At 40.5% G+C, this 22,536-nt stretch overlaps 1 protein-coding gene across 6 annotated transcripts in view; it reads right to left on the reverse strand.

Moving 5' to 3' along the window:
- Positions 1 to 3,605: 3,605 nt before the first annotated feature.
- TSHR (thyroid stimulating hormone receptor) overlaps positions 3,606 to 22,536 on the reverse strand; it is a 158,576-nt gene continuing 139,645 nt past the window's right edge. For all 6 annotated transcript variants that reach the window (XM_034993087.1, XM_034993086.1, XM_034993084.1 and 3 more), the window contains 2 exons: positions 10,091 to 10,279; positions 3,606 to 8,489 (listed from right to left, as the gene is read on the reverse strand). In XM_034993087.1, coding sequence (XP_034848978.1) covers positions 7,076 to 8,489; positions 10,091 to 10,279 — 1,603 coding nt within the window. In that variant the 3' untranslated portion in view covers positions 3,606 to 7,075. The remainder of the gene's footprint in view (positions 8,490 to 10,090; positions 10,280 to 22,536) is intronic.

Consider the following 22,536-nt stretch of genomic DNA (forward strand, 5'->3'; position numbering starts at 1 on the left):
AGTTGATTCAGAGCAAGCACAATCAGAGGAAATACAGGGGACTAGGAAATAAATCAGTTGTTGTCAACTTCCATGTTCCCATTTAACACTTAGTTGGCAATTCTCAGAAGGCTTTGTAATTGGAAAGCCAAAGTAATAGAAATCGTTATAAGGTTTTAGCAGAGATATTTCAAAGAAATTTCCGAACCTCTCTGTGGAATTAAGACCAACAGAAGATAATCTACTGATTTTCCAGCCTGCTGGTGTCTCCCTAAACTCAGACTTGGAATAAACAATTAATTATCATTTAATTTAGGATATCTTTTAATACATAAGACAAAACTGAGGATCATCTTAGGAACGTTTGAGATGGTTTACTTAATAAAACCTTAAAGCAAATAGGTGGATTAGATGCTTCTGGACATTTTTTCCAAACATGGATTTTTTTGATGGTTGTTGTTAGTATATTAAAAAGTTAAAGAATCTTTCTCTGAAAATGGTGGACAATACTACACAATTTCTGAGGCAGCCACGTAAGTATGAAATCATTAGCCCCTGCATTTTCTTTTCAGCTAACTGGGACAGACAATAAGAAGCACCAGCCACAGGTTTTATTTTTGTTCTATATAATTACCATCTCTAATCCTGAACCATTCAACCATTCCTACTCCTATACTCTGTACTGTTGCCATTACCAGCTTATGATGATTCTTGAAAAGTTTCTGAGTATATCCCAGATGACACATCAATCATCAGGGGCCCCTTCTCCTATTTAATCATGGCATGAGGGGCCTAGAGGTGGTATTTTTAGGTCTCAGGGATAGAATAGAATGAGTGGTTGGAGAGAGGGTATTGAGACCAGGATAGATGGGAGAGTTGGTGTAGGTTGAAGGTCTTCCAGATGGTAGAGAGAGTGTGGCTGCAGGGTGAGTGGGTTTAGAGAGAGCTCATGAGGACCATATAGCTTGGATGGTCAGTTAAAGAAGCAGAAGAAAATACTTCAACTTCCTTCAGTTATTGCTCCCACTAGTGGCTCAACTTGGATGTCTGGGAAGACCAGAGAGTGCCAGAGGTGTGTGCTCACTTTTTCCCTTTCTCCAAAGCCGGCCCACAGATGGTGAAAACAGGCATGATGTCAGGCAGCTCCTTTTTCATCTGGACCATGGCATCGATTGGGCAGGGTATTTCATTTCTCCAACATTTGGTGAAGCTATTAATACTTTCCCTCATTCTTTTTCTGTCAGAATGCTTAAGGAACACTTGGAGAAATCACAGAAATATCTGAGAGCAAATAGAGTGAAGTGGTCCTATTTGTTTTTAATAACAAATCCTTGGAGTCCCATATTCCCACAGATCCACAAATCTAGTCTGACAATATCTAAATTTGTCCTCTCCAATACCAGAAGCCTCTTTCACGTGATGTCTAGAGAACCGAGGTGGAATATAATAAAATTTAAACCTGGGTCTTGCTAAAAAGAAACAGGGACGATACAGTTTTGTTTTTCTCAAACTTTTACCTCATCTCCTTAGTATGGCCCTTGCTGAGAAACTTGAAGAGCCTCCAAGAGAACTGAGGTTCTTTCAGACTTTTTTGAACTCTGGGGTTAGCCCTTCAGATTCAGATGTAGTGAAAGAAAATGGAGTCATGGGAATAAGTTATAAATAGGCTTTTGTCAAAATACCTCCTGCCTGAGGGGCAGATCTGTAGTGCTCTTTCCAGTTGTAAATTTCCTAATGATTAGAATCCTTTGTTTAAATCCTATTATGGTGAATTATTAATACATCATTAGTGGTTTCCTTGTGCCTGACCTATTTCTATAGTGCGTTGTGACGCTACCATGAGTCATTTTGTTGGAACCATGTTGTCATTTAAGACTGAGGGGCACACGACTGACATACAATTAGACTTTTTTATTATGTGCTGTCAAACAGCAACTGCCATCAACTCCCCAATCCCTCCGTCTAAAAATACTTCAATAAATGAAATAAAATATGCCTAGATATTCCCCAGATAGATCCCCAAATTGCATCAAATGGGTGATAGAATCCAAGTTGTTTACACTATCTTGATTACTGCACTTTGTTTAAAGCTTTACTTTTTACTTATTAAATTCATATGATAGATAACAAGTAGTTGCTTACTTTTCCTGCAGCAACTTAAACAGCAAGCATTTATAGGAAATGTGAATTCTGATTTAATGTGATTAGGCTGTCCAATAGGATAAACCATAAAGGGATTTTACTTTTCTTAGTTTTTAGCTTGCCAGATATAGCTACCAAATAGGCACTTTACGACTCACTGGCTTAGATTTATCACATCCTAAAGTTCGAAATTTTGTAATGGCTAGATTATCGTTCAAGTCACTTTCAGTGTGATATCTGCCTCCCTCTCTGATAATTCTAAAGACACATTAACTCAACTATCTGATGAAATTGTCCATTATGTACCTTTTTTTAAAATGCCACATTTTTAATGTTAATTATCTTAAAGCATAATACTATTAAAATAATTTCCATTCCACTGTCTTTTTTAAAAAAATATTTATTTCTTTGAGAGAGACAGAGATAGTGAGAGAGAGCATGAGCGGGAAGGAGGGGGAGAAGCAGTCTCCCTGCTGAGCAGGGAGTCCTGATGCGGACTCCATCCCAGGACCCTGGGATCACGACCTGAGCCGAAGGCAGATGCTTAACTGACTGAGCCACCCAGGCACCCCTCATATCACTGTCTTAAAAAAGTATGCACGTGATAAAAAGAAATCAGCAGTACAGAAGAGTACCAACTGAAAATTTTCCATCTGTATTAGTCTGCTTGGGCTACCGTAACAAAATACCACATTGGTGGCCCAAATAACAGAAATTTACTTTCTCAAAATTCTGAATCTAGAAGTCCAAGATTCAAGTGCCTGCAGATTTAGTTTCTGGTGTGGGCTCTCTTCAATGGCCACTCTCTGGCTGTGGACCTTTGTGAGTTTTTGTGACCTTTTCTCTGTGAGTGCATGAGAATGAAAGAGATCTCTGGTGGCTCTTTTTCTCATAAGGACTCAGTCCCACCCTTATGATCTCATTTAATCTTAATTATCTCCATAAAGGCTGGGCATCCAAATACAGGCACACTGGGTGTTAGGACGGTAGACACAATTCGGTGTGTAACACCACTCAATCCCTAGTCTCAATCTCCAGATTGGTCAATTTTTTATTTTAATTCTTCTGGTGGTTATTTTCATAATTCTGTTACATACTGAAGTACATTTTTTTTGGGGTATAGATATTTAGACAATATAACTTTTAGCTGACTATAATAAAGAATAAGAAATCAGTTGACAGTGTTATCTGCTAACTCCCAGCTTTAAAAAAATTTTTGCTAGTATTAATTTTAACTTTTTCAATTGGTTGACTTTATAACCTTTGAAAACAGACCTTTATTTCTTTTTTTTAAAAAAGATTTATTTATTTATTTTAGAGAAAGAGAGAGAGAGAGCGTGTACAGAGGGAGGGGCAGAGGGAGAGGGAGAGAGAAATGTCCTGTTTGTTCAATTTGGTCTTTTTTGGTGTGCTATTGACATGCAGTTCATTTTCCTCAAATGTCTGGTAATTCTCCTGGTTCACTTATATTTTTGAATGAAAGATAAGGATGGTTAATGTCAGGTTAATGGTGTATATATATTTTCCCCAAGATGCCTTTCCCTGACCGGGGGGCTGATGGTGATGCCTGGGTCAATGTCCAGGCTTCGTTTTATGATGTGAAGGTAGAAGTAGGCAAGTGGGCTGGGTCTGCCCCTGCCCCAGACCAGGAGCTTGGCCCCATCTACACTGATCACTCATTTCCTTTAAGATCACTTTCTTGATTTCAGCCTGGGGCAGACACTGAACTTGTCAGTTGTTCTAACTGATGTAGTGAGAGGTGATGGGGGGCCACATGAGACAGATTTGCAACTCATTACTCTAGTTAGCCCCTCAGTCCTGTGACTTTCAGGCTCTGGGACCCTGCAGGGAAGAATACATCCCTCCACAGCTGCGGCCTCATCCAGTCACTGTGTTCTGGCCGCTGCCTTCTCCACTCTGTTATCCATCAGCTCCAGGCCACAGACTCTCTCCATCTTTCAGAAAGCCACGAGACTGCGGTCTGTTGTTGGTGTCACTCCTCCTGTTCGCAGTATGGCTTTGGCTCGGTCCCATTTTATACTCTTTCACTGTCAATTTCAGTGGAATTTGAAAGAAGAAGGTTGGTGGGTGCCAGGACTCAGTTCATCCCTCTGAGCTGGAACTTTTCTATCTTTTAAAACAGAATGCATTACAATCCGGTTTTTCTTGTCCCCTTAGTATTCAGGGTTAAAATCACTCTGTTGTGTTACAATACATTCCCTCCAAAGGCTGCAAGCGGTTAAAAGTATTTCTTCTCAAACTGTTATTGTTTTGAGTTCTTGTGATTATAGTTTTCATTTTTTGCCCTCACTTTTGCCTTATTGCCACTCTCACGGTGCTGCTCTGAATTACACTCTTTTCTTCTAATTGGCTACTTCTGATATAAAGTAGATTATCCATAAGGCAAGAATCAGTAAACTTTGAGGGTGTTTTGAGAGACATTCCTTTGGGCAACCTGTATAAACTTTAGGGCATGAATTTTTGTGATATCTATTAAGATTGGCTTAAGGCCCTTTATCCTTAATGATTTGGGTCTATCTTCAGATAATTGAAAGCTGCTAGATAAATTTAACTCTGACCAAGTATTATAGATTTATCATCTTCATTAGACCACTATTTAAATTCCTAATGTCAATACTAATCATATTTTTTCTCTTAGCCATCACTACCTGTCAATGGATCATAATTCATCTAATCATGAGTAGGTTTTTCACATAAAGACCATTTATAATCAAGATACAATTTTATACTTAAGTTATCGATAGTCAACGATTTATTTACTAATATGAATTCAGTAGCAAATTTGCCAATTGTTTTTTTCCTGTCTTGAGTTGTAACACAGATAATGGTGACCCTAAAAGAAGCTCACAAATTAGAAAAGCATCACTATCAGACTCAGCACAATCATTTCATAGGAAGAAAATTTATTTCATGTTTGAATGCAAATTTTAGTAATAATTGTGTTGAAGTTACTTTTCTGAATGCAAATTTTAGTAATAATTGTGTTGAAGTTACTTTTCTAGGATTGTTTCCAAAGTGTTATTTCAACTACTCAAGATAAAACACATTATTTATCAGGATGTACTATTTCAAAATGGCACAGGTGAGAAACACATGTCAAAAGGTAACACAACTGTTTAGTTTCATTAGTTACAAGTGAACTAGTGGATAAGTCATGATTTCAACTATGTATTTCTTTTTTTTTTAACTGTGTATGATATTTCTATGAAGATGTCCAAGTCTCAATGATAATCAGAAATGGGTATTGCTATGGGGATATCCTAGGGGAGTAAGGGGGACCATCTCTGGGGGCCCATTGGGCCCACTAACCCTACTCCACAGACTTAACACAACAAAAGCTTTGAATTCCTTGGTGTGCTTCATGAACACTGAGAAGCAAATGCCATCTCTGTTTGGGATGAAATTAAGGGGCTGTTTTGACAGAAAATCTGAAGAGTACATCTGTGGATAAAGATTGATCCTAACCATTTTAAGTAAGGGAGTACTGTTGGGGAATAGAAATTATGTCCAATGATCAACAGGTTGGAAAGAGCTAGCAGTTTCAGAGAGAAGAAACTTCTCTTGATAGCTTTAGTATTGCTTTCCTTGAGTGTTTGATAGCTTTAGTACCTACTGTGGGTTGGAAACAAATCAGTAAAGAAACCAATCCCTGAAGACAAGTTAAATGTTTTCAAGTGAATCTTCACAGTGAAGTAGTAACTGTAGTAACTCTGAATAACCAAAATTTGCAAAACCACATTTTATTCTATTCTATTATATGAATACCAATCTCTTTTTGGCCTGATAATTGTAGCTGTGTAGATCTAGTAATTCAATGAGTGATTCAGATCCAGCCCAGTATGGTTGAGACATCATAACCAAAAAGTAAACAAAGAAGAAATTTCCTGGGTCATATGTCTAGGCTCCAAAGAGAAAAAGATGGTGGTCCTACAAGATAGGAAAAACAGATCCTTCTTTCTTCGTGCTTTTCTTTTTGGTCATGGAAACATGTTTTAAGGGAAAGGGATATACATGGAGTTTTAAAACTGGAAGAGGCCATCAAGCTCTTTCATTTCTAGATTTAGAAGTGGCCCCGTGATTTGCCCAAGGGCTAACAGTTACCTTGTGTCCAGCCTGCTTTATTAATCAATGGGTGATTTAGTGTGCTCTGCTCATAATTCCCACTTGCTGCTACTTAGAAATAGTTCTAGAGTTCATGTCTTTTCTGCTATGAGACCAGCCAAGAAGAACAATTCTTAGTTTGCTCAGCCACATAAGCTGAAATCTTGCCAGTTTTTTTTTTTTTTTTTTTTTTTTCTGGGCAACACATAATAGTTGGGTCACATCAGGTAGATCCTTGCGAAGAGATGATTAATAGTTTCAGAGTCTGAAAAAAACAACTCAAAGCTAAGCCTTTCCCCTCCTTCACCTCATAATAGCTGCTCCATGCATGTATCCTGTTGGACTTTTCAGTTTTGAGGAATTCACATTGTCTTTGGTTGTATCCAGGAACATGAAGGGGGACCAAGCCAACATGGGGCTAATTTTATATTGTGGTCACCAACTAAGTTAATAGCATTTGCCATTTGCTGAATCTTTATAGTATGAAATGCTATCTATAAGTGAGAAGCTCAGCGTTGATCTGGTTCAGTTGATCTCTGTTGCGCATCTTACACAACGTCACTGCGGTTAGCATCAAGCAAGTTTTCTAGAAAGTGTCAGTTATTTTGATATCACCTGGGATTCAGATGTGCTGGTAGCCTCTCTTCCTTCTGGGAGGTAATGATTAAGTGGTAATGCTATCGCCTCTCCAGAGATGAACTTTTGCCCCATGAGACATCACCTGCACAAGGGTTAGGTCAGCTGTCTCATGTATATAATGGGTTTGGAATACATGTTCAAGAAACCAGCATTTTAGAAGTCCCCCTACCACTGTGAGTAGTGTAGGGTCAGCTTACAAAACTGTTTGGTTATACTCTTTTGGGATTTGGCCCTGCTTATTTGGGGTTAGGTGGGAGTTTTCAAGCAGTTCATAGTCATCCTGCATGTTGGGGAGACTTTGCCTCATGTCCCGGGTAACCTTTTGGACCTGAATGCCAGTGCTGTTCTTTGGAGAAACCCTCTGGCCCCGGTATGCCTGGGCCTGACGTTTACAGATGCCAAACTTGCTAAGCAGGATGAATACATCCCTCTGAAAGGCCTTCGTGAAAATAGCATAGAGAAATGGATTGGCACAGGAGTTAAGTGGATAGAAGAGAACCAGCAAGATTTTGGAGTTGGTAACGGTGATGAGAGGCTTGTTCATCAGTGCTGACAAAGCATAGAATGAGATTGGGGCCATGCACATGAAGTCAGTGAAGATCAACACAGCCATCCTTTTGGCAGTTTTGGTGTCTTTGTCCCCTGGGTTGTACTGGGGATTTCGGACTGTGATGTAGATCTTCACATAACAGGAGCAGACAATGATAAAGGCAACTATGTTGAGCAACAGAACAAGGATAATATATGCCAGGGCAAGAGGTGTCTCAGTGTCCATGGGCAGGCAGATGCTGACCTTGGCGTAGCTGCTTATTCCCACCAAAGGGAGCAGGGCGAGCAGGAAGCAGCAAACCCAGCCCCCAACCATGATGGCATATGCATGCCTGAGGCGGATTTTCCGGTCCAGGCGCATGGCGAAGGTAATGGCGTACCAGCGCTCCAGGGTGATGACTGTCAGTGTATACACTGACAATTCACTGGCAAAGACAGTGAAGAAACCAGCTGTGTTACACCCCGGGCCTGTCTGCCAGTCGATGGCATGGTTGTAGTACTCAGAATGAGTGTAGAGGTCTACGGAGGCGATGAGGAGCAGATACATCCCCATGCAGAAATCTGCAAAGGCCAAGTTGCATATGAGAAAGCGTGGGACAGTGAGTTTGTAGTGGCTGGTGAGGAGGATGATCAGGACAAAGACATTGCCCAGGAGAGCCAGCAGACTAACAAACCACACCATGATTCTCAGGAAGTTGTAGCCCATTATGTCTTCACAGGGGTTGAACTCATCTGACTTGGGAGTACACACCATGTCTTCATTGCCCCCACACACAGTGTAGTCATAATGGCTATCAAAGGCCTGTAGGGTCTCTTCCTGTGGGTTTTTTAGCTCCTGGCCAAAACCGAGGATCTCATCTTCTTGTTCTTCAAAGAAGACATAATAATGAGAGTTGCTGTGGGTATCCTGGAACTTGGAGTTGTCCTTGTACCCAGCATGGCTGTCACCCAGATACTCCTCGTACTCCTGGTCAAAGGGGCCATTCAAAGCATTCACAGATTTTCTCTGACGCAGGCTCCGAATACTGCTCTCATTACACATTAAGGACTCAAGGATTCTGCAAGGCAACAGAAATAAGTCACTGCTTCCTGAAAACCCCTAACGGTTCCCATAACACTCAGCAAAGTATATGGAATACTTACTATGATCTACATGATTTGACAAGATTTTACATGATCTAGTCAGGCCTTTTCTCCTACATCATTTCCTATACCCCCCCACCCCACTCAAGTGTCCTTTTCTCAGAAAGCCTTCCCTCATCTCCCTAAATAAATTGTCCTACCTTATGTTTATTTCTTTTATAGTAATATATGATATCTTCTTATTTGCTTGCTTATTTTCTGACTTCCTCTACTAGAATGTCAACAAAGTGCAAGAGGGCTCTTGTCCAACCTATTCATTGCTATGGGATAGGACAGTGCCAAGCACATAGTAGGTGCTCAGTAAATATTTATCGAACAAATAAATGGATGCTATCATGCAGGCATACTCATGGAAGTGAGATTTAGTTTTTCACTAGCCCACCATACTGAGATCACAAAGGATTTTTTGTTGATTTATCTGTTGTGCTCTGGTTAAAATGCCCAGTGGACTGCCTATTCCAACCTGTTTGGGGGTTAATGAGAAATCTGGGCCCTGCCCTTGAAGGCCACTCTAGCTTCCCACCCATCCCTTTCCTAGCCAGGGCCACATGGCGTCAGTATCAAGCCTGCTATCACCATCCCCGTACCCGATGTCTGGCTTTTGGCAGGTGCTAGGCCCATACTGGTCTTCTTTGCACAGCCATTCAACTTTCCCTTTTGCTTCTGCCCCACAACCAGATTTCAGTTTGTTTCTGACTGCAAATATGAGTCAGAAAGTCAGCCAGTAGATATTGCATAGACACTGAGAAGAAGTGAATAAATGAGAAATGAAGGTGGTGTTAGGACAACGGGATTACAAGAGACACAAGGGGGGAATAAAGCAGAGTAAAAGTGTAGGTGAAGACAAGATGCAGAGAAAGCATGGAGAGAAGAAGGCTGTCCCTCCTTTGCAGCTTGTAAGGATAATAAAATAATTCACAACATAGCTGCTATTTATTGAGAATTTAAAATATTCCAGGTCATGGCAATAGGTGTTTTCTATTCAGTTTCTCATTTAATCTTCTCAAAACCTCTGTGAATGATAACATTACAATCTCCATTCACAGAGGCTCAGGGAAGTTAAGTAAGTAGGCTGGAATATCACAACTAGAAAGCGGCAGACCTCGGGTACAAAGCCAGCTGAGTCCAAAGCCCACACACAGGTAACCAGTAAGCTGTGACATTTGCAAAGTCTTAATTGCTTGTGTTGCTAAATTTGTCCTCATAGTTGTGTCATCTAATATGTGTTGCAGAACCTAATATGTATTGAATCTGGAGACTAGGAATCATGTAGTATAATCTCTACAAGATTCTACATGACCCCCATACCTCCCTGCTGTGATCCAGTGACATTGGTCTTCTCATCTGCAGTCACTTTGAGTCTGCAGGGGCATTGTGTCCTATGGAGTTCATGTTTCTTATGTATGCTTCAATTCTTTCCACCTGGCTTTCACATCACAAACCTTCCCCAAACCCAGAAATTACTTCAACTTCCACCAACACCTCTTGTCGTTTATTCCAGACACCTGCCATTTACCCTCTGATTTTCTTCTGATTCTTAAAAGCACAGCAGTGGCTCGGATAAGAAAGGTCAGCCCGTGTGAGGTGAAGGAAACTCAAGGAAAGTGGAAGCTTCTTTAGAGTCCATGTGTTTCTTGCTATCAATTCCTTCAGGTGCTCTAGGCCTTTGGATGGCAGGGCAGCGACGCTGGTGTAAGAGACGTCCCTGGGAAGGAGAGAACACAGAGCTGGTGAGCAGCCAGAGCCTTCTACTTCTTGACCAGAAGGTCAAGCAGGCCTGAGATTAATAGGGGCTTGCTCCTTTCTGCTCTTGAACATAGACTCAGTTCTTTAGATACTGCCACTGGTCTAAGGAGGGATATTTGGCTTCTCAGTTGATATGTTACCAGGGACTCCCCATTTTTATTACTTAGAATTCCAGTATGCATCGATACAAATAACAGTTAGCAGACATTTTATTTTATTCATTGCAATAAATGCAAATTCTTGGAATCAGAGACAGATATCAGTTTTACTCCAGAAAATTACACCATATAACTACTAAAGGGTCTCCAGAGGCAAGAGAAATATATTTGAACAGGCTTAAAGGGGCCTGAATTGCTGTCAGTCTCTTTGGGGACTAGGGATTTGGGATTAATAAGCTGTTCACTGATATGGACCAAAACTGGTATCATGGAACTCTTCTAATGATGCAGAATTTGGGACTCATACCAGTTACATGGTGAATTCATGACTGAGAACAAACTCCCACAGTTTCTTTAGAAGGCTGTAAATGTATTTCATGGAAAGAAAATGCCAGTATTTATATTAATAATTTAAGATTATTTAGATTAATAACCTGAGAAGTGAGATTCAAGATACTTCCAAAAACAATGAAGAGGGTGGTAAAGCTGGGGACATAGACATTAGTATTAGTTACTAAGGTAGAATTAATTCACATTGCAGTGTGACATTTCCTGTTCTTTTCTCAGTCCCAGGGAGTCCAGGTTATTATGTCTTGCTCCATCATTTTTACTTGCATTGAATAATAGCTTGAATAAAACCATGAATATTTAACCTAATATCTCTCATTTTATATTTTATAAATTAAAATATTCACTAAATATTCTTATATTTTATATATTTTATAAGGTTTTATAATTTTTTTAAAGATTTTATTTATTTTAGCAGGGAGGGGCAGAGGGAGAGAGAGAAGGAGAAGCAGACTCCCTGCTGAGCATGGAGCCCAGTGACAATGCGGGCCTCCATCTCACCACCCTGAGATCATGACCTGAGCTGAAATCAAGAGTCCGATTCTTAACTGACTGTAAAAAGTTACAATTTTTTAATAATTACATTTAAAAATGTTTAATATAATTAGTAGTATCTTATTAGCAAGAAAATGCCAATATTTACAGCTTCTTCCTCCCTATCCTTGTAATTTGACTTAGCTGGGATTTACATTCTCAGGGTTCAAGGCTGCTAGAATTTGCTAGTCATTTTTTATAAACATGAAGCTCTCACAGTAACCCCATTCTTACTACAGTGATTCTCAGGGAAGGGTGTCACATTTGCTAGTCTATTTTGTATGTACTTTAAAAATTTTATAATTTAGCATTTCCCAAACTTGCCTGGTGGGAAGAATTACCCTTGGTGCTTATTACTATGTGAACCCAGGTAATTTTTAACATTAAGCAAGTATGTTTGGGAAACTGGCATAAATGAACAACTTTGCTGTATTTGCTGAGACCTGAGGGAGTTTGGAACCAGCCATGAATGCAGTTGGGAAGTAAATGAAGCTAGATGTTGCCCTCTTGCCTCGTCTGTCCTTTTGATGCCGCATTTTCTCTTTTAGCCACGCTGTTTTCGAGGGGTTGCTATCGTTCTGCCTTCAGCTTTCTGGAAGCAACTTATGTGTCTCTTTACCCAGTGATGCTTTCATGTCAGTGAAACAAGAGAGCATCTCTTGGCTCATTTTCCCTCCTTTGCTGTCTGTTGGATACACTGATTACGTGTGTTCATCTGAAAGAGTTTATCCTTCCAAGTACTGTGTTTGCATTTTAATAGATATTTCTTGAGAGAATACTGAAGGGACCATCCCACTTACTGAATGGCAAAACACCCCAAAACTAAGTGCCATCAAACAACAATCTTTTTATTATTAGCATAGCTTTTGTGGGTCAGGAATTTGAACAGGGCAGGGCAGGGATGGCTTGTCTCTGCTCCATGGTGTCTGGGGCTCAGCTGGGAAGACTTGAAGGCTGGGACAAGTCAGTGACTGGGGCTGCTATTATCTGCAGACTCCTTCACTTGCGTATCTGGGCCAGAGCTGAGATGACTCAAAGCTCAGCTCAGCTGGGATTGTTAATGTGGCTTTCCGTGGGGCTTGGGCTTCTCATTCATGGTGGCCAAGTTCTGAGAGGGGGCATTTTGAGAGGAAGCATCTGGGGTGTCCCAAGAGAACTTGTAGATTTAAAGGCAGGGAACATAGAACCTATCTCACAATGGGAGGAGTGTCAAAGAATTTTGGGCCTTATTTTAAAGCTGCTACAAGGGGTGGGGATAGCATTGAGGCAGATATTTGGTGAGAACTGGGAATTTATCACTCTGCAAATCAGTGTTTCTTGTCCAGGAATTACTTGCAATACAGACTCCTGAGCCACACCCCAAACCAACTGGATTAGACTCTCTGATGGTGGGGCCCAGGAATCTGCATTACTTAAGATACTCTCTAGGTAATTTAGAATCTCACTTCAATTCTCAGAACATTTTTTTATGAAGTAGGTGGATGTTAAAGCTAAGACAAAGAAAAGGAGGCATGTTATATCCAAAGAGATTCAGCAAACCAAGGGTGGAGCTATAACTGTAATTTGGATCTATAGTTTAGGTTCAGTGCCCTAGGAACTTTTCTCTACCCCTTATCATCAGGTCTCTGGAGTCTTTTTTGAACACAGATCCAGGTGTGGCAATGCTCCAGGGACTCATTAGGAATCTGGGAGGGAGGAACTGATTCCATGGTTTGTCTGAGTGTCTGTAAAAAGCGTATCTCAGGTGGCCTCCAGTTGGGTCCCAGTGGGGCTGAATTGGGAGGGTGCTTATACAGGCATGGAGAAAAGGAGGTGTTGGAAAATGTGTGTAAAACTTATGATGAGACATCTGTAACATAATGAGAACTTGGCATATAGTAGGTGTTCAACAAATGCCTTTCTTGCCCAACTTGGGGTTTATCTCAGCACAAGTCAGAAGCAAGGAACCCGGCAAATGCAGCTCCAGGCCAGATCTTGACTTGTACATCCAATTGCTTATTTGACATCTCATCCTGGATGCCTCATAGGCAACTCCAACTTAACAGGTCCATCCCAAACTTAACTTTTGATCTTACATCCCCACCCAGCCTACTCCATTTAATCTAGGGAAAAACAACAACAACAACAACAACAAAACTTCTCTCCCCCCAAATCCCCAAATCCATGTAATTACATCTCCAGTATAAGCTCTCTAGTCCAAGCTAACATAATCTCTTGGTGCAATAGCTTTCTTGTCTACCCTTCTGCCCTTCCAGTGCATCCTCCATACAGCAGCCAGAGTAGTCAGACGTAACATAGGGGTTGAGTAAGGTCACTCTCCTGCTTAAAACCTTTCAGTGACCTCCCAATGTACCATACATAACATTTACTCTTCCCACCATGCCCTTTAATGTCCTGAAGATCTGGCCCTTGCTTATACCTCCAAGCTCATCTCAGGGGCCTCAGGCCACTTATAGCCCAAATTGGAATCTCTCTGGAGCCATCTCACTCCCTATTGGTGCGAGCCACTTGATGTAGCTCTAACTATCCATTAGACCTGCTGTTAACCTAAAGTGCTTCTGAGCTGCTGCCCTTTCCTAATGCAGGCTGCTCCACTCATGCTCCTTTGGTACTTTATAGAGTCAGGCAAGGGGAACAATTGCTTTTCCCCCTTTTTTGGGATTTAACCTCTCTTGCAGAGATCTACAATTTTAATCAGACAGTCTGGCTGCTATCAGAAAGGAAGGTAGGAGTTCTGTTACACTTGAAAATGGTTATAGTACTGCCTCTCCACTCAAAAAATCCCTAATGAGGGCGCCTGGGTGGCTCAGTTGGTTGGGCGACTGCCTTCGGCTCAGGTCATGATCCTGGAGTCCCGGGATCGAGTCCCGCATCAGGCTCCCAGGGAGCCTGCTTCTCCCTCTGACCCTCCCCCCTCTCATGTGCTCTCTGTCTCTCTCATTCTCTCTGTCTCAAATAAATAAATAAAATCTTTAAAAAAAAAAAATCCCTAATGGAATGATTCTTCCCTCCAAGCCTACTGGTGTTTATGTCCTATTTTCTCTCCACCATCTTCTAGGACTTGTGTTCCCATGGAGTCTCTCTTGCCCTTGCCCTGCATTTATGCCATGCATATCTACAGTAAGATGCAACTGAACTATACCCTCTAATCGGATGCTAGATTAGCTGTTTATATGTCTGTAGCTGTCCACAGTCTCATGGTTCTCATTGCTACCACCTTAGTTTAGGTCTGAATTACATTTCACCTGAGCTGTGCCAAAACTTCCTTATTGGTCTTAGAACCCACCTTCAGACTTAAGACAGAGGGTTCTTTATAAAACTTGGATCTCACTGTATTGCTTTCCAGCTTGAAGCCATGGTTCCTCCAATGTCTACACAATGTGGTTCAAGCTTCCTAGAGGAGTATTCCTTGTCCCCAGTGGGAATTTCTTCCTGAATCCTGTGTAATGTTCTTGATTTTTTCCATTTCACTGGAGCACATTTTTGAGTAATTTCTTAGAAAGGTTATATATGAGATATTTTCTACAACCTTGCATGTCTGAAAATGACTTTTTTCTACTCTTATATTCGGTTGATACTTTACCTGGCAATAAAATTTTGGGTTGCAAGAGTGTTTCTTCAGAATTCTAAAGGCTTTACTCTTTTGAATTCTAGCACTCATTGTTGCTTTTGGTAGGACTGATATAATTCAGGTTCTTGTTCTTTGGTCATTGACTTGTTTTTACTCACCGGCAGTTTTTATGACACTCTCTCTCTCTCTCTTTATTTCCCAGCTTTACTGAGATACAATTGATGTATAACATATATAAGTTTAAGGTGTGCAACATGATGATTTGGTACATGTATATTTTGTGAAATGATTATATGGCACTCTCTTTGTTCCCGGTGTGAGATTTCATGAAGGTATGCCTTGGTATGGATCTTTTTGCACTTACTGTGCTGGCCCCTGGGGGTGGGGGTGAAGCCTTCAGTCTGGAGAGCTGTGCTCTTCAGCTTTAGGACAATTTTTGGTATTGTTTCTAGGATAACTTACTCCTCTCATTTTCTTTGTTCCCTCTCTGTAATTCCTAGTAAATGAAAAAGGAACTTCCTATATTCGTCAGACTTATCTCCATTTTTTGCTTGTAATTTTTTCTTGTTATTTTTTATGATTTTATTTTTAAGTAGTTTTTAAAAAAATATTTTATTTTATTTATTTGAGAGAGAGAGAATGAGAAAGAGAGAGAGAGCATGAGAAGGGGGAGGGTCAGAGGGGGAAGCAGACTCCCCGCTGAGCAGGGAGCCCAATATGGGACTCGATCCTGGGACTCCAGGATCATGACCTGAGCTGAAGGCAGTTGCTTAACCAACTGAGCCACTTAAAGTGTCCCTTTAAGTAGTTTTTATACCCAGTGTGGGGCTCAAACTCACACCCTGAGATCAAGAGTCACATGCTCTACTGACTGAGTCAGCCAGGCGCCCCTTCCCTATTATTTGTATTGAGTCTAATGGTAGACTTCCTTGACTGTATCTTCCATCTCTTCTACTGAATTAAAAAAAATTAATTAAAATTTTTGTTTCCAGCTTTATCGAGGTATAACTGACAAATAAAAATTGTATAGATTTATGGTGTCCAATGTGGTGTTTTGATAGATGAGTACATTTTGAAATGATTCCCACAATTAAACTAATGAACATACCTGTCACCTCACAGAGTTGTTTTTTTTTCTTATGGTGAGAACATTGAAGATCTACTCTCTTAGCAAATTTCAAGTATACAAAATAGTATTTTAACTACAGTCACCATGCTGTACATTAGATCCTCAGACCTTATTCATCCTGCATAACTGAAACTTTGTACCCTTTGACCAATATCCCTCTATTTCCCCATCCCCTCAAGCCTGGCAACAACGAATCTATTCTCTTACAATGAGTTCAGCTGTTTTAGATTCTGCATATAAGTGAGACCATGCAGCATCTGTCTTTCTGTGCCGGGCTTTGGATTTTTTAGTTTTAGTTTGAATAAAGCCGGAACTCTGCCTATTCTATTCACTGCCATATTTTTGGCACCGAGACTGGTGCTTGAAAGACAGAGGTTCTGAATACATAATTGTCAAATGCATAGATATATTTTAAAAAGAGCTTTCATGTTTTCCTTTCTTTCTTTTTTTTTTAAGATTTATTTATTTATTTGAGAGGGAGAGAGAGAGAGCACACATACACATGTGCTCGTGGTGGGGGGAGAGGTAGAGGGAGAGAGAGAATCTCAGGCAGACTCTGTGCTGAGCTCAGAGTCCTACACGGGCCTCAATCCCATGACCCTGAGATCAGGACCTGAGCTGAAACCAAAAGTCAGACACTTAACCAGCTGCACCACCCAAGCACCCCTTCTCTTCCTTTTTTATAGTGTATTTGAGGAAGCACACATAATGTTTAGAAATGCTTTTAAATTCTGACTATCTGGATTTGAATCCTGGCTTCTGCACTTAGTTCAGTCACTGAACCCTTTTGTGCATCAGTTTCTTCATCTTGGGTTTGTTGAACAATCGTTGACAGTGTGTACTCAATAAATATCTATTGTCATTATTGCAGTGAGAAATGTCTTCCCAGATTTATCTCAGGTCACTAATGGTGGCCTTGTTAAAAGTTCTCTTCTGTTCTCTGAAATGTGTTTGGCTCCTCCAGGCTTATTTCCACCCCCCTTGTTTATCTTGGTTTCAATCTTTCATGTTATAAGCATTCTTTGGCTGGTGATCCTAGGTTCAGGCTTAAGAGCAAGACTGAAAATCTGATTGGGAGCTTGTCCACGGGCAGAGTCTGCTTTAGGGCAATTGTGTGGGGGAGTTGGCCATTATGCTGTTGGACTCTAAAATGCCAGAATATGGTGCTCTCTTTTGTTTTAGAGTTTTTCAACTTCTTCAGAAAAGAGACTTTAAATCTCTAGCTTAGAGGGGAGGTAATCTTGGCTGCTGGCATTTTGCATGAACAGGGCAGTGGAGTAACATTTCCAGATGTAGACCTTCAATAAATCCTTCTGTCTTTAGCCCCATGTCTCATTCTTTCCAAATGCCACACCCATCACCTCCCAGTCCCATGCCCATCAGATGTTCTGCAGGACAAGGCAGCTACCTTCAGATATATGCTTCTGGTGACTAGTACTCTTACTCTTACATTCGCCTTCCTTCCCCTCTGCTTTGTTTCTTTCAGAATTCTGTAGCTCACCAGACCACCCATGTATCCTCATCTGCCCTCTCTGTCCTTGTGGATTTATGTATATTAAAAATTCCTTTCCCATCTTTTTAGGGGTCTCTTATGAGGGAGAGGAAATAAAACCTTAGGTTTAATGTATCACTCTTAATCATTACTCCATTTAGCATGTATATCTGTGCAAGAGCTTAGAACAAATACTCGTTGAGTGCTGAGTCAGCCAGACAACTAGACAGTTTCCCATCTCCGGAGTTGATGGGGAGAAAGAGCCTCATTATGATGAAAGCCCCATATTCAACCAGGCAGGGATCACTTTAAGTTCTTTGAAGCTGTATCTTTCCTCATTCACCCACTTTTTTTTTTGACCACTCTGAGTCCAGGATTTATTAATAGTGTACCTTCCTTTCTAAAATAAAACTTTCAAAATATAGTAGAATTAAAAATTTTGTTTTCAGAGTGAGAGAATATGGAGAGTAGCTATCAGCAATAAAAGGATCCAAAATGATTTGTGAGTGCAGGCATATGGAGGAAAACCTACAAACTGGAGGTCTGCCCTCTCTTAGTGACTTGAGCACTTTCCACAAAGGGCTCATCAAGTGATGGGCACTGAGCTTCCTGAGAATTTGTCTCTAACAAGTATTTACCCACAAAACAGAATGCAGCTGAGCTCAGCCTAGCAGACAGTTGGAAGCCTAATTGTCTAGGTCATGGGAACCATCTCAAGTTAAGTGTCTAATGAAAGTAACAGGACATGAATTAGGAGAAAGTGAGATCTGCAGGGTTATATACAGGGCAAGAAGATCACTGAGTTTGAATGATGCCAGGAAAACAAAAAAGAGCCAATTGATATTCAATGTCATAGGAAGAACAAATTGCTCCTTGAGCAATTATATACCCTAAAATCCCCAAACACTGGAACAATTTCCATTTTTGTGAGATGTGTTGTCATTATTATTTAAGATGAACCTTTGATGAATCCAATTGCAATGAATAAGCACTACTTAGCTTGCCAGTGTTTTTCAGCAGCAATTGCAGGTCTCTTTTGTGTTTGCTTGTAAATAAATGTGGTTTTTTTTTTTTCCTAAAGGTCAATAGGCAGAAGCTGACCCATTAAAGATGTGTAGTCACATCTGCAAATTGGTAGATGAAATGCATCTAAAACAGAAAGATTAATTTACTGATTAAAAGGCAGTTTAATTAATTTATTAATACTGACTCAGAAGTACCTTAAGGGCTTAAAAGTTATATGTTCAAGAAAGTGACCCTGATTGATTATAAGAATTTAAAAACATGATATGCATTTATTCAACAAGTACTTATTGATTGCTTTCTATGTATTGATCTATAGTCCTAGGAGCTAGGGTCATAGCAGTAAACTAAACAGGCAGAAATTCCTGCTCTTCTCATGCTTATATTCTAGTGGGGAGAGAGGGACAATTAAAAAAATAAGTAAAACACAGAATATATTTGATAATAATAATAATAAATACTATGGGGAAAAGGAATACTGGGAAGAGGAAAGGAAGAGCTCAAAAGTGGAGGTGCAATTGGGGAGGTTGTCAGGAAAGGCCTCATGGAGGAGATAGTAAAGCAGAGGTCTAAAGGAGGTGAGGGAGAGAAACGTGTTGATATCTGAGGCAAGAACAGTGCAGGCAGAGAGACCAGCTAGTGCCAAGGCCCTGAGGTAAGAGTGTACCTGCTATGTTTGAAGAAGCAAGGAGGCCAGTGTGGCGGGGTGGTGAGGCAGTGGGGGAGTAGGAAATGTGGGAGAAGTCAGAGACACAATGGGGAGCCAGATCATGTGTGCCTTTTAGGCCATAGGAAGGACTTTGTCATTTTATTAGCATGAGATCAAGAGTCTTCAGAGGAATGCTGTAATCTGACTTATTTTAAAAGGATCAATCTGGCTATTGCTTTGAAAGTAAACCAAAGAGAGCAAAGGGTGGAAACAAGGAGACCAACAATAGAGAGGATGGTGCCTTGGACCAGAGGGGGATCACTGGAGATGCTGAGAATGGTTGGAGTTTGTATAGATTTAAAAGGTAGAGCCAATGGAACTTCCTCATGGATTGGATATGGGTGGGAAAGAGGGAGTCAAGAACAACTCTGGGATTTCTGGTCTGCAACTAAAAGAATGGAGTTGTCATTTCCTGAGATGGGGAAGACTGCAAGTGAGGCAGGTGTGGAGAGAAAGATCAGTTTTGGACAGGTTGAGTTTGAGATGCCTATTAGACATCCAAATGGTGATAGTAATAAGCATCATGGAGAAGCACAGAGCAGGGATGTGCGATGAAGAGTGGTGGGCGGCTTGCAAATTTAAATAGGGTGTTCAGGGAAGACCTCAATGAGAAGATAACTTGTAAGCAAAAACTTGAAGGAGGTGAAGGAGCAAACCCCGTGGATATCTGGGGAAAGAGCCTTCTATCTAGAGAAGACCGTGCACAGCCCCTAAGTGGACTTGTTCAGTGTGGCTGGCATGGAGTGATGAGGAGGAAAGAAGTAGGAGATGAAACCAGAGAACAGGTCATGGGTAGGAGGCTCTTACAGCAAGGTCTTTGAATGCTATTTATGAGGACTTTGGCTTTTTTCTGAGGAAGATGCTAAAGACCTGGATCATTTTAAGCAGAAATTTGAGAAAATGATCTAGCAAAGTTGGAGAACAACAGATGCAAAAATAATCGCACGTGAGAGGGATTAACCTTGTGTGCTAGGAAGAGATGGTGTTTCTGGGTTAGTTAGTACTGGGTTTGCTTTCTAGACCCATCACTTATGGCCAGGTGACCTTGGGAACTTACCTAACATCTCTGCACCTCAATTTCTCATTTGTTAAATAGGGATAATAACACTTGCCATTGAATAGTTAAAAAGGCTCAAGGTGATCTACTATCTGTAAAGAACCTAGATCACAGCTGAAGCTCAATAATGGCTTCCCTTAATAATAAGCAAATGCTAGTCCAAAGATTCAGATGATCATAAATTACTAATCTTTCCTTGAAGTCTTTGTGTGTATATAAAATTGCTTTGTAATTCAGGTATCATTGTTATCCTCTTTTTCTCCCTCTCAAGTTTATATAATTACAGTTCTTTTAAGTCTGTAGCTTCCATGACCTACAAAATCTCATGGAGTTTACTATCTTAGCATAATGGATTCTTCAAAGAAAAACTATCCATATACTGTAATTCAGTAAGGTCAGCTCTCTATCACACAATGACAAGAGGGAATGATGGCAATTTATTGCCAATAGCCAGATGCTAAACACAAACCTATCCTTGTCCTCAGTGTTGAATCCTCTCCCTCCCTAACACACTTACAAAATGACCATCACCATAGAGCCTCAATGCTACCTGTGAGAAATGAAAAGTCTAATTTCTTTTAAGGTGTTTATTTCCTTTAGACTCAGAAGCAGAACATAATTAACAAAATGGATTTCAGTGACTTGGCAGAAATAGTGTGTCAAAATGAAAACCCTTAACTACCTTTTTTCCTTCCATCTGTCCCAAGAGTAAAAATCTCAGAAGAGTCAAAGAATTTAGCACTCATCTTACCTACTTGGGAAGAACTGAGTGCCTCATTGTACACACCAAAAACTGCTTCTTGTGCTTATGTTTGTAGGTTATTTATTGAAAATTTTAATCCTAGGTTGATTTACCCCTCCAATCAGTAAGCCTATTGCCAGAGTCTTTAAATTAATTGTAAAATCACAAGTAAAACTTTCTACATAACATTATATTTGACTCAGCTATTTGGCCCTATGCAATCTTATTTCTCTTCTTTCACTCCACAAGTAATTGAGACTTGATATGGGTGAAATCACCAAAAATATGAGAGAAGTAGTGTTGGAGAGGTCAGAATCCATAGTCACTGATACAAGAAAACAAGGCTAATACTTTAAGTCCCAGCAATCTGTCACAGGTATCCAGGACTAAGACAGTCAGGGTTGAGGGTGGGCAAAGGTGAAAGAAAGAAGGCATGGGGGTGCATTGAAGAGAGCCACAAACTATAATGGGTTATATAACTATTACTAATATTTGCACGGTAATTCTTCAGTGAGCCATCCTTAACTTCCTGAGTCAGGTCATGTTCCCTACAATAGGATTTCAACACAACACACTTTTCCAACACTATCCTTTGGCTCAATTTATGTTTTGTTGTTGTTGTTACTATTCTTTGAACACATCCTATGTTTTTCTATAGACTTGCCTTTGTTCTTTCTCTCATAACTCCATCTCTGTCTGTTGCAATTCTACCCCTCATCTGAAACCCATGTCAAATGTCACCTTCTTTTTTTTTTTTTTTAAGATTTTATTTATTTTTCAACAGAGAGAGAGAGACAGCGAGAGAGGGAACACAAGCAGGGGGAGTGGGAGAGGGAGAAGCAGGCTTCCCGCTGAGCAGGGAGCCTGATGTGGGACTCGATCCCAGGACCCTCGGATCATGACCTGAGCCGAAGGCAGGCGCTTAACGACTGAGTCACCCAGGCGCCCGAAATATCACCTTCTTTAATGAGGCCTTTGCTGGTCACCCTACCTAGAAATGGTGTCTTGATTCTCTAAATATCTCTCATGGCTCTTTTTTTTTTTTTATTCTTATGTTAATCCCCATACATTACATCATTAGTTTTAGATGAAGTGTTCCATGATTCATTGTTTGTGCACAACACCCAGTGCTCCATGCAGAATGTGTCTCATGGCTCTTTTTACATTAAACTTAGAGTTACTCACGCACATTTCTCCTAAATTTGACTGTAACCTCTTTATTTATTTTTAAAGATTTTATTTATTGGGCGCCTGGGTGGCTCAGTTGTTTAAGCGACTGCCTTCGGCTCAGGTCATGATCCTGGAGTCCTGGGATCGAGTCCCGTATCAGGCTCCCTGCTCAGCGGGGAGCCTGCTTCTCCCTCTGACTCTCCCACTCTCATGCTCTCTCTCTATCACTATCTCTCTCAATAAATAAATAAAAATCTTAAAAAAAAAGATTTTATTTATTTAT

This window comes from Mirounga leonina, unplaced genomic scaffold (assembly GCF_011800145.1).
Source record: "Mirounga leonina isolate KUSES-001 unplaced genomic scaffold, KU_Mleo_1.0 Mir_82, whole genome shotgun sequence".
NCBI lineage: Eukaryota > Metazoa > Chordata > Mammalia > Carnivora > Phocidae > Mirounga > Mirounga leonina.